Genomic DNA, 13,633 nt, shown 5'->3' on the forward strand with positions numbered 1-13,633 from the left:
AATATTCTTATTCATTATTGTAATTATTGTTATTACAAAGAATTAATTATGAATATAATTAAAAAAATATCTCATATATGTCACTGTACACGATTGTACACAATGCGCTGTTTCATTGAATGCTAGAAGTTAAACAAACAATACTTTATTTAACAATTGTAAATGATCAAACCAAAATCACTGCACTATTGTAATGGTAGCCCAACTGGCTCAAACAAAAGTTCAAGAGCAACTGACTAGTTGGAAACAATTACAACAGATGGTGTACCGTTACCCTTCAAACTTTGGCAAGGCTGTGATCTTTTAATTGAATTTTGGTAACAGTTACCCAGGTTCAAAAATAGACAAATAACTAATGAATTACATGAAACATTTAACAATAAAAATTAAATTTTATTATAACTATAAATTTTCAACAAACACAACTTCAATCATTTCCAGATGCCTTCATGTGCACTAAAATTTCCAATTTATAGACTTTTAAATTTCCAAATGGTTATACTCAAGATAAAACTTTTCGATAAAAAGCACTTTTAAATTTCATATGCACCACATTCAATTAATTCACACTAAAAGAGACATTTATGAAATGAAAATCCTAGCTTATTCTAAATTTACAAGAAACATTTAAACTTTAGGTCATTATATTCCTACAACAGATAATTAAAATTAAATATCCAAGGCTCATCTTAAAATAGGTATCTTAACACCTGATAGAAATAATTTAAAATACGAAATAAAATGCTCTTCTAAAAAGTTACTAAAAAGGTAAGAAATTAGAGTTTATAAATACAAAAGGAACTTGCAGATCACCTTCTGGAACGCCCACCGGGCTTGCAGCTAGACTTGTGGACTAGGAGAACTTCGACTTTCCGACCGCCATTCAGTTCTTTAGAAACATTCGATTTTCTGCCGAGGAACGCTGAATTCTTGCCAACCGTCTTGAACTTAGCGACATTCAGTCTATCACTTCCCGTCAACTGTTCTGAGGCTTCAGATCAACTTTCTTCCAGGCAACAGCTCATCCGACCAATGTTGCGTACTTAGTTGCGGCATCCAGAGACTCTTTCCAAACATCAACCTTTCAGCATTTCAGCCTAGATCAACTCACTCCGAGACTCCAGCTATATCTAAACTCATTCTCGATGATACCGGCTCAGAACACACTTCTAGTAGCCATGATAGATCCTGTCAGCGGTGATGTTTCAACCCAACCTTCCATCGGGCACGATCCGCACTCCCGTCGTCCTGCTTTTTCAGCCACTCTTCACGCCTCTTATACTTTTTTCATCAAGACGAAATAATCCATACTGACCTGTTTACTCGCTCAAAAGTCATCCTGCATCCAGTGCACGTCAGAACAAAAAAAAAGATCCATAAGAAAAACCAGCTACAAACCCACTAATACGCCATAAAAGTGATAATCAAAACCTCCTTAAATGTTAATACAATTTATATCCACAATCTACCCCAAAAATCCCATTTTAAAAGGATCAAAAAAAATTTCTCATGAAATATCATAATTTTGATTGCATTTAAATTTTATCTAGTGGTGCCATCTATTGAAAAATAACCCTTCTTTAAAAAGTATTGATACAAAAAAAACTCCAATAAATTCCTATTTATTACAATGGCGTTTCGCTTAAGACCGAACAGTCACATTTCATCGAAAATTTGTTTGTTCTTGCAAACGAAACGATGTTTATTGTTAATTTGAAGAATGTACTGTAAAATTTCATTGACTAATTTTTTTAGTATTAAATTATTTTATTTGAAGCAGCGTTTTAAATATGTCTCCTAGAAAAGAAATATCAACTGAAAAATGTGCAGCTATAGTATCTTTAAGAAAAGCAGGTCACACTATAGACAAAATCGCTGCATTAGAAAATGTTTCATTAGCATGCGTTCATTCTACAATTAAAAGGTGATGAAACAGGACTCTACGTTGATCGCACACGTTCTGGAGGGCCAAAGATTACATCAAATCGAGATGATCGAAAAATTATTGTTACAAATTTAAAAAATAGATTCGATACACCAGCACAACTGAAGTGTAAATTATTCCTAGGCTCAGAAAAAGTTTCAACTTCAATAATAAAACTGTGTTTGCGTAAAGCTTGCTTTAAAGCAAAAAAACCTCTTCTTAGACCCAAAAATAAAGTACTACAATTAGAATGGGCTTGCAAGTATCAGCATTGGTCAATCACAGATTGGAAAAGTGTACTATGGACTGATGAATCAAGATTTGACATTTTTGGGAGCAAACGTCGCATGTTTGTAAGGCGTTGTGAAGGAGAACGAATGCAACCAGATTGCATTTGACCAACGGTTAAACACGGAGGGGGTGGCATAATGTTTTGGGGATGTTTTGGAAATGATATACGCCAATATATGTAGGAGATTTAATTAAAATAGATGGAATAATGGACCAAAAAAAAGTACCATTCTATTTTGCAACGTCATGCTATTCCTGCAGGTGAAAAAGTTGTCGGTTCAAATTTTGTATTTCAGCAAGCAATGATCCCAAGCACACGTCAAAATTATGCAAAAAAAAAAAAAAAAAAAAACGAAGTCAGATTGAAAATTATGACCTGGCCAGCTCAGAGTCCTGATTGTAACCCAATAGAACTTTTATGGGATCATTTGGATCGACAAATTCGATGCTGTGATATTTTGAACTGAATTCGGTTATGGGACATTTTACAGCAGGAATGGAACTCTATATTACTTGAAGTGATTAATGGCTTGTTAGAACGAATGCCACACATATGTAAGGCTATAACAAAAGCAAAAGGTGGATGGTTCGAGGAATCTAAGATTTAAATGTTAATTTATTTAATTACAAAATACAAATAAGAATATGTTAAATATTTGATCTGTTGTAAATAAAATAGTTTAGTAAAAATGCAAGTTTTTTATACTATTGTTATTATTTTTTAGAATTATTTATGTAATTATTGTTATAACTTTTTGTTTTAATTTAATGTAAAGTAAAAATATCACAGCAAAACTAATACATATAAGTAATAAATAGAGCCCGGATTTTGATGACCTAAAAAATCTCAACTAATGCCCTTAAAAAGTGCAAAAAATGCCCTTAAAAAGGGCCAAAAATGCCCTTAAAAATGCAAGAATTGCGCAAAAAATGCCTTAAATAAAGTAAACATATTGAATTAAAAAATATTTTGGTCTTTAAAATTATTATGAGTCATTTAAAAAATATAAAGCAATGCAATACTTGTTCTACGTTCATTAAAGTTTGAAAAATATGTTTTATATCCTAAAATAACAAAAAAAGGAAAATATATTGACACCAAAATATTTTTATTTTGTATAGAAACTTTAATGGATATAACAACTTCCACCTCATAATATTACTAAATATCAGAATTACATTTGATTATTAAATGTTTCTTGATAATTTGAAATGTAAGCGAGCGTCTCTTGTCTGAAAGTAAATTGTCATTCCTGCAGAAGCTTCTTTCAACGTCTACTGATGTTATAGGTGCGTACTTGAAAAAGACGATCTCACTTACAATTCTTCTTCAATTTGAAAAGATTTTGCTTCACCTGTTAATATTCTATAGATTTTCTTCATTGTTTGGAAGCCAGTGTAATAATGAAAATTGATAAAAAATAGTAAAAATTGGAAAAAATTAACAAAAAACTTTAAAAAATGCATTAAAATGCAAAATACACCCCAAAATTTAAAGAAAAATGCCCTATAAATCTAAAAAAAAAATGCTCTAAAAGACCAAAAATGCAAAAAATGCATAAAAATGCAAATGTCATCAAAATCCGGGCCTTAGTAATAAATATAAACAATAAATATAAACATTAATAATTACAATAATGAATGAGAATATTTGTTTTTTAATAAATATTAATTATTGGAAAATATAGAAAACAATAAAATTAAGAAGTTTTTTGGTAGAAGATGTATAGACCAAAAGACTGCATATGTGGAATGCTCAAAAATTGAGAAAAGTACACATGTTTTTCAAAATTCTGTAACTTCGTCAAAAAAAATCAAATTGATCTGAAATTTTGAGGGCTTACATAGAATGGTTCAAATAACTATTATCCATTAACAGAAAGTGCAAAAAAAATTTTTTGCAAGTTTGGCAAGTGTTCAAATTTAACAAATTTTTTCACCATAAAAACAACCCATGATGAAAAGCTGGATTCAGTTCGCAAAAAACAAAGTATTGCAATTTGATCATATGTAACTAACTGTAGAGGGTTCACTTTAGAACATATCAAATTTTCATGCAATTTGAATGATTTTTCGCAGTTCTATGAATTTAGACCTTTTCTTCGTAGATTTCAAAATTTTCGCAAACTTTTGACCGGTAGTGTATAATTGAAAGTTCTTGTTGATAAGTAGTTAGTAATTTTTATAATACAATAAGCACTTAGTTTAAATGCTAACTATTTGCTTTCAGGCTTTATACCAACAATGTAAATTTTTTATTACTTTGCAACTTAATTTAAAAAAAATTTTTGTTTATGCAATTTTAAAATAATATGTCTGTTTCTATCCATTTCCATCCGTTATATGTTTACCTTATAGACGAAAAATTCTAACAAGTGTTTTAGGTTTTAGATTGACTGTAAGAAGTAACGATAAATGTAATTGATTGCAGTTAAAAATATATATATATATATTTCATGATTTATCAATTATCAGGGTGCATACAGACTCTTTATACTCCTTAGAAACTCCTTGGAAATAAAAAAGACTCCAAGGAGTATTTGGAACTACTTAGATTTCCAAATTAGTCCTTAGAAACTCTTTAGATTATTGTGCTGCATAGATGAACTTACTAAGTCCGCTGATGAATTTGCTGTCCAAGCAGGGAAACTAAATGATATAACTTGGCTGTCAAAATCTAATAGTTGAAGAAAAACTTTAAAAGAAAAAAAATTTGAATTGCAAGAGTTAGAAGAAAAGAATAACAGCAAATAATATAAATTTTACAAGTTACAAGCAAACTTAATTAATAATTTACTGTGATTTTTTTTTGTATAAAATGCCTTAGATTTTCTTATGTATTCAAATTTAAAAATATAAGATTGGTAGGTTTTTATGTTAATCTTTAACATCTGTGCTTTAACAAGATTTATTAAAATATTCGAAAATGGAAAATGTATTTATGTGTAAAAGTGATAACTTCATTTATTTTTCTTGATGAAGTTTGACAAAGTCAAAATTTATTTCAAAAGAGCTTGAAAAAAATATGCTATATATACATTTTTGAAAGTTCCTTATAATAACTGTCTTTTAATTAAAAAAAAACTGTTTAGTTATCTTTTAGACAAAGTTTTTAAATTTTTGATAAGTCCTTGAAATTTTGGACTCCTTGGATTTCTTTTTCTGATCTCTGTATGAACCCTGTATGAAAAAAAAATCTCTGTCTTGCTGTTTTTTTTAATTATTTATTATTATTAAAAATGGAACAATTTTAATTATTTGGCATACTTGTAATTTTCAGTGTGAAATCCATTTACTTTACAAATTAATAGAAATTTTTTTCTGTATATGCAATTATAAAATAATATATCTGTTTCTACCTGTTTCCATTCATTACATCTTTTCTGTATTTTAGGTTTCAGATTGGGCGTATAAAGTTAAAATAATTTTAATTGATTACAGTTAAGAAAGTTTTATTTAATGATTTATCTATTAAGAAAAAAATTAAGCTGTTTCTTTATTAAAATTACAATTTTAATTATTTCACATATTTGTCATTTTCAGTGTTAAATCCATTGCTGTCTAAGATTTCACCCAGATTCAATAGCACACTTTTAAATTCAAACGAAACAAATGAAAATAAAGCCTGGAACTGCAGCGATCAAACAGTGAAAGAATTTGCAAGAAACATAGATATACGTCTAAAGCACCATAATTTAAACTCTTGGCAGTCACTCTATCCCCAACATTGGACTACTTTATTTGGATACTATAACATATCTCTTTCTGGAAGGTAAGTGATAACAAGCTGTTTGAAGGTTAATTTGTTATCAGTTCATATATATTGATTTATGTATAAAATATTATTGTAAATTTATATTTACTTCAGATGAAAATTAGAGAGCCGGGAAAACCAGCCGGCTGAAGACTTCCCGTGTAGTAAATGGTGACTGGTGTACATTAAATCTGTTGGGTCTCTAAGTCCTCTATGTTCAAGGACTAAATTGAGCTCCGCAAGGTCTAATCTTAATAGACTACAAAGAATGGTCTGTGTAGCCCTATCAGGCTGTCTTAGAACACTCCAACAGCTGCTCTAGAGAGCTTACTTGGACTTCTTCCATTGAACTTACGCATTGAAGTTGAAGCTCAGACAGGCATAAAGCGTCTAATGTACCTTGGCCTATGGAAAGAGTATTCCAAGCACTTGTCATGGGGCATCTTGTTTAACAAGTGATGGATATGACCTCTTTTATTATGCCTAGTGTCTATATGTCACTAAGATACGCTTTTCACAAGCCTTTCAAGATCCATTTTCCTACTAGGGATGAATGGTTTAATTCTCCTCGGTGGCTTAAACGCAAATGTCTAATATGGTACACTAATGGTTCAAATCAGGAGCAGGAATTTATTGCTCCAATGACGGTACCAAACTTCACTTCTCCCTGGGAAACTATGCCACGGTTTTTCAGGTTAAGGTCTATGCCATTATCTTGTGCTGCAAGATATGCTTAGAAAAGGGGTATTAAAATATGACTATCCGCATCTGTTCTGACAGTCAGGCTGCTTTCCTATCACTGTCAAGGTGTAAATTCACCTCTTTGTTAGTGTGGGAATGCTTCTCGGCCCTCTGTGACCTGTCCGCTCATAACAAGGTATCCCTGCATTGGGTATCTGGACATATGGGTATTGGTGGAAATGAGCTAGCTGATGAAGCAGCACGGGCTGACTCTAATGCAATTTTCTGGGGCTCTGAACCTGCGCTGGGAATTTCTCCCTCCTCATTTAGGGCATCCATTTTCAAGCTCTACGGCAAGATTGCCCATGAACAATGGCGCGCTGCTGACGGTCAGAGACAAGCTAAGGAGCTGAATCGCGACTGTCCTAGTGTACGTACTGGTCACTGCATCCTCAGGAGGCACCTACACATAATGGGAATAGAATCCAATTATCGTTGTCGGGGTTGTCATCTTGAAGTAGAGACATCACGACGCATACTCTGTGATTGTGATGTCTATTCTGCTCAAAGATTTGAGCATTTAGGGCAGCATTGCGTCAATACCTGGGAACTGCAAGACGTTCCTGTAAGGTGCTTGCTGAACTTTATTTCAGCTATAGGGCTTTCTTGCTAATCACGATTTAGGGTTTGGGTACAATAGACCTCTGATCGATGTGTCCTGCTCGTCAGAGCTGCCCAACCTCCTCTATGTCCCATAACAAATTATACCTTCAGGGTAACTGAATTGGAGATTGATGGTTCTTTGGTTCTGGTCAAAATTAGGATTTGTGGATGAATGAATGAGTCGGCCCTATAAAATGGGTGTGACGTATGGGTGTGCCAGAAGTCGAATTCTTGGCCCCAGATGGCGCCACTGGAAAAAATAAGCTGTCTCACCCGCTCCGCCTTGATAGCCAACGACAACAACATGAAAAATTATGTATTAATTAAGTTGTTTTCGGTCAAATATTGATTTATTACAACATGTAGTATAAAATAAAAATATCTTTGTTGGTAATATTTTTATAAAACAAGTCGGTTCCATTTTGAATTTACTTAGTGTGAATGTAAAAGTTTCACTATGCAAGGGGTGATGACTTTTATGGAATTGAGAAGAGGTAAATATTTTATTGTGTGTTATGATTTGATTTTTTTTTACTTTAGAGTTATTATGTCATTGATGTTTATCTTTTTCGAATGCTATCTATTTACCATTTTGTGTTAATAAACTCAACATTCAATCCAATAATGAAACAGAGTTTCCTATTAATAAAATCTCCAAACTGCATATTTCTAACTACATTGAAATTTTTTTTATCACACATTTTTTTATCACCACCTAACAAAGTCATTTTAAATTTTTTAATTTCTTTCAATTTAAAAAAAAATTCTTCTGAAATTAAAAATTTAAAAATCAAGTCTCCTGAAAGTAAAGAATAAACTTTTTCTTGTGTACGCTTTTTTAATGGAACTACTCACACTGCTTATTCCTGTGACATTGTACAATCAACTCTATGTTCACATTCCAAGCATTCGTTTATATTATATATTACTTTAATTTTTAATAAAAATTCTTAATTGTTTATTTAGAAACTAAAAATGTTGTAACCCTTTGTTTTAACTCTGAAATGTTCAAACTTCCTTAGAAAGAAAATTTCTTGGTAGCAATTTTTAAAAAATATTTTTTAATAAATCTCTATAGTCAAATTTACCAATAAGTTTGGATATAGAGATTTTTTAGTGTAGTTTATTTAATTGAACAATTTTTATATTTACAATTTAATTCTCTGATTTTAGATTCATCAGTATTTTACCTCCTATCCACGTTTCTGTTGCCGTAGAACCTGAAGTAGCTATTGAATTGAGGAATCCTAAGGATTTTGAAATTTCAAAGAAATCATATTGGCAGTTTTTATCATCTGGAGAAATAAAAGATGGAGGTAAGTAGCTTTTTATTTTACTATTTATTTCACTTTTATGGTGACTCAAGGGATAAGGCTCTCGTCTTCTAATGAGATTTACTGGGTTCGAATCCAAGCGATGACTGGTTGATACGAATCGCACATTTGGCTCACACCTACAGTGCTAACATAAAATATCATCAGTGGTAGGATGGATCATAGGTTAGAGTCCCCTTGCCATCAGGTTACCCGTGAGAGGTTTCATGGTTTTCCTCTCCATGTAATGCAAATGAGGGTTAGTTCCACCAAAAAGTCCTCCTCAAAGGTAAATTTCTCCCAATAACTGATCCAGGAGTTCCCTTGTCTTCTGCATTGGGTTCAAAATTCTAAGGCTACGGAGTTGAACATTAGTTGCCGTAAACCCTAAATTTGGTCGGTTATTCAATGACAGTTACAAAATAAAAATGTATATCAAATCTAAAGATTTAATTAAATTTTTATATTTTTTTATTCTTACATGAATAATCGCATGGAAAACAAAAAAAAGATTCATGTCAAGAAAGAAATATTTGTAAGGCTCACTTTTTATGCATTATTTATTCTGAAATGAATGAAACAGGGTGTGTAGCGTTTTTAAAAAGTGCCTAAAAGTGCTTATTTTAGATTTTATTCTATTTATTTCTATTTGTAAAAGCCTTAAAAGGTGCTTTTTTCATTGGGTGTTTTTAAAAAGTGCTTAATTTTCCAATTTCCAAAATGAGTTATTTTTTCTTTACCATGTCTATTTTCACTACGAATTACGCAAAAAAAAAAAAACAAATATTACTCACATTCTTCTGTTCAACGTTTTCACAATTCATTCAACCCCAATCTATTTCAGCTTACCGTAAGTTCGTAGTGTCTGAAAACGACAATTGTTTTACATGTTTGATGACATACTTGCGGTTCCACATGTATTTCATCCATATAGAGCTGGATTCAGTGCGAAGGATTCTTGCCCTCTCATTTGCAACTCTGCTGCATTTTGCAAGAGATTTTCAATTTCAGCCTTCATTTTCTGCTTTCTGAAATTGAGCCAAAAAATCTCTCAAATTTTCGTTGATTACGGGGATTAACTAATTTTTTTCTTCCTAATAGCAATAGAAAATTTTATTTCTCTTGTTATTTTCATCTTTGGTGAAGTGCCATTGTCTTTGTCACTAGCAAGCTAATGCCCTTCTCGAGAAATTCAATTTATTGATCAGTACCATAATCTTCAAACTTGACTCGGGGATCATTCACTAATTATGTATTTTAATGTGGATTCCTAGAGCAGTCAAGAATCTTAAAGCTTCATCTCCTTAAAATTTGTATCTGCCTTTTATTCATTAAATTTAAGAATTGAGAATTTTAGACATAATATTTTTACTTACCGTCCACCAATTTTAGGTTTTCGACAATTGTCAAAAACTATGTCGAAAGGTTTTTTTACCATGACGGATAAAACTGCCAATAGTGAAAAATCGCCAACCCTACCTAATTATGACATTTCATTAAAGTGCTTAAGAGGTTATTATTTTTGTTGAAAAATTAAACTATACACACTGATAAATGCTGTTTTAAGATTTCTTTTTCCATTCAACCATTACTATTTTTTTTAAGAAAAAGAAAAATCAGCAAGTAGTTGCATAAATCATAGATGGAAAAATAGCTTCACATCAACACTTACAAATTAATAAAGTCGTTGGTAAGAAAACTTACAATGATCTTATAAAGGATTTACACAAGGTTTCTATAGTAGTTTTACTAAGTTGCATTCATACTTGTATCAGTTATATTATTTTTAAGTTGTAGTTTCATAACTGCCATGTTTCCGGTTTTTTACAACTATCTCCTGTTTACCTTTATATTCTCAAATTTCTCCGTATTTGTTGAAGAAATTAAAAAAAAAAAATAATTTCATGACAAAATATCCAATGATGACAAAAATGCTTCTCTTATTCCTCAGCAGATTGTGCTATTGCTAGTACTGTAGTATGCTGAGTGGTATCAGAATTGTTTTAGTTAAGCCGTGATGGCTCAGGGGATGGTGCATTCACCTTTCAATGGGGTGCACCCAGGTTTGAATCCCATCGATGATTGGTCGATATGAATTCCGCATCCAGCACTCAACGACTGCAGTGCTGACATAAAATATCCTCAGTGGTAGATGAATCACGGGTTAGAGTTTCCTTGTCGTTAGGCTAACAATGGGAGGTCTACGTGGTTTTCCTCTCCATGTAACTCAAATGAGGGTTAGTTCCATAAAAAAGTCCTCCACAAAAGCAAATTTCTCCTAATGCTTGATCTAGGAGTTCTATTGTCTTCTGGATTGGGTTCAAAATTTCAAGGCTACCGAGTTGAACATCAGTAGTCGTAAACCCAATATTGGGTTGATTAGTAAAATCTCCGTTATTTTATTTCTCCAATGTTGGCAGTAATATATATTTTATGTGGTAAATTTTACTTGCAATATCACTCTGATTATTGATTGCAGAGAAATAATATAAATTTTTTTGCAGACATTGATGATCTGCTGTCTAGAGATCTCCCTTACCACCCATCTTCACCTGGAGAAGTAGCAATTGCTATAACCTTAGCAATTCCCAGCTTGCTGTTTTTCATATACCTCATGGTTGTACTTTATCGCTGTATGTGTTCCAAGCATTATGCAGAGTGGCGCTCATCTTGGAAGAATGCAACAGGATCAGAGGGCAATAGATTAGGATATTCGGATGGAGCTGCTGATGCCAATCTTGTGATGGAAACATTTCCTTTAAAATTATGTGGTCATTCTCAGGTAAGACTCTTTTTTGTAAACCCCTTAACAGTGACATGATAGTTTCATGAAAAATTTTAATGAATCTCTTTGTTCTGTTAATTTAAATCAATTTTAATCCAATTCAGTCATCAAAACTCATTCACAAATTATTTTTAAACAGCATTTGCATGAAAAAATATTAGGTTCTCTCTCATTTTCTTTTAAGAAATTATCTTTTTAATTAAAATTATTAGTCTCGGATAAAAAATAGATTAAATTACAATTAGAAACAGATTAATAAATCTTCATATAGCTTCTTAGAAAGAAGGGATTCTTATTGAAAATTCAGTTCTCAATTTGAAACAACTAAAAACAGATGCACGGTGTGAAATTAAAGTATATGTTTACAAAATATTTTTGTTTCATTTAAATAATATTTTATTCATTATTATGATTCATGCAGGTTGTAGTTTTCATTTTATAGTGAAATGTTTAGTTTGAAAAACATGCTTCCAATGTTTTTAGCTAGCGAGCGAAGCTTAACTCTTTTATTTTCTAAAATTGTTATGTCTTAAGATATTTTTTATATTTCTGAAATTTATCACCTACGTGGTGGTATACTAATTTTATAAAGAATTGATTCTTATTATGTATCTTACTGGATTACTAGTAAAAAGTTTTCAGTGCTCTTGAATTATTTTATGGAAACTAAAAAAAGAGATAAATTTTTTCTTGATTGCAAGATTTTTAACCCCTTAACAGTGACATATATTTCAGAAAAATGGACCAAAAATGGAAATTTTTGTTAACTGTTTAATTTTGTTCTTTTTATTATTATAAAAGTTAGAAAATGGTTTTTTATAACAAAAATAAAATTTTAAATGCAATGACTACTGTATTTATAATTTTTGGATACACATGAAAAAGTAATGGATTACTTACACATCTTATTCAATTTGAGCAAATTAAAGAAAATTTTGAAGCTAAATATAATATAACAAGTAAAATGTAATATAAAATCACTACAATATGATTTTCAATACATACATTTTACAAATCTCTTACAGTATGGTATATCCCAAAACACGATACTACACACAAGCCCATATCGCAGTCTTTGCCCTTGACTGAAGTTATAATCGGTGAAAAACTAGGACCACTCATGCCATCTGTTAGGAAAATAGTGAATTAAGTAGGAGCGAACTCAGGTCATATTTCCCAAAATAGAAACGTTAATTTTTCTCCAGCCCAAAGTCAATTCGGTCATCAACAAATACTGCACATAGTAGTTGCCCGAACTGGATTCGGGCGACACTGGCATGGTGTTAATCATAACTTTTAAGGGTACAGAAATTGAACTTTTAACTTGCTATTATGCAGAGAATATGTAAATAATCATTTTTAACTCTTCTCTTTTTTGATGAATTTAGAATAACTTTTATAATTAATATTATTAAAGTGTATCATAATCTTTAGTCATAATACACTAACATTATATTTTGTTTAAGAAATAATTTTCTCCCTTGATCCATGGTGCGCTTTAACTAAAACAAAAAACTAATTTCACATTACAAGTTAATAATATGGTCCTCATGTCGGACGGTCTGACACAAGATACATAAGACATAAAGTTACTTATTTTTGTTTTATTTACAGGTAAATAAGATGTATATTGAACATAAAATCATGGATTTAAAATATTTTGAGTTAAATTTAGAGCTATATTTTTTTATATTTAGCTGAAATTTTTCACTAGTTTAATAAAAAGAAACTTTATCATAATGTTTATTGTAAGTGTCATTGATTAAAAACATTATAACTAAACTTAAAGTTATTTATTTTTAGGACCTATTTTTAAAAAAAGTATTTTTTTTTCATTATTTTATGGAGACTACGATAATTTACTCCTAGTTTTTTGATTGTACATATGATAGGGTTTTACTCTTAATTACTTTGTTGTAGAACTTTTTTTCTTTTCAGAGCCCTTAAATTAGTAGTAAGTTAATGGTATTAAAATTTTATACAATAACATTTCCTTTCAGTTATTCTGCTGATTTTTGGTCATCAAATCCAATTTAATCTAGCTATATGCATTTTTGTTTCTGCTTTAAGTATTGTAAATTTTTGAAAAAGGCATTTTGTTAAATCTTAATAGCTTATTTCCTACTTGATTTTTAATTTTGCTTCGTTTTCTTTGATTGCAACCTATAAGTAACATTTTTGCTTAATTAAATGTACTTATTCTTAGAAATTTGACTACAGTT

At 30.9% G+C, this 13,633-nt stretch overlaps 1 protein-coding gene across 1 annotated transcript in view; it reads left to right on the forward strand.

Annotated features, from left to right (window-relative positions):
• The window catches only part of SCAP (SREBP cleavage activating protein), an 84,586-nt gene that overhangs the window by 43,581 nt on the left and 27,372 nt on the right, over nucleotides 1-13,633 (forward strand). Inside the window, exons 16-18 of the mRNA XM_087168494.1 lie at nucleotides 5,759-5,987; nucleotides 8,487-8,629; nucleotides 11,131-11,408. Of these exons, the coding sequence (XP_087024620.1) occupies nucleotides 5,759-5,987; nucleotides 8,487-8,629; nucleotides 11,131-11,408 (650 nt within the window). The remainder of the gene's footprint in view (nucleotides 1-5,758; nucleotides 5,988-8,486; nucleotides 8,630-11,130; nucleotides 11,409-13,633) is intronic.

The sequence above is a fragment of the Parasteatoda tepidariorum genome, chromosome 7 (genome assembly GCF_982258835.1).
Source record: "Parasteatoda tepidariorum strain Cologne lab strain chromosome 7, Ptep-v5.0, whole genome shotgun sequence".
Lineage (NCBI taxonomy): Eukaryota > Metazoa > Arthropoda > Arachnida > Araneae > Theridiidae > Parasteatoda > Parasteatoda tepidariorum.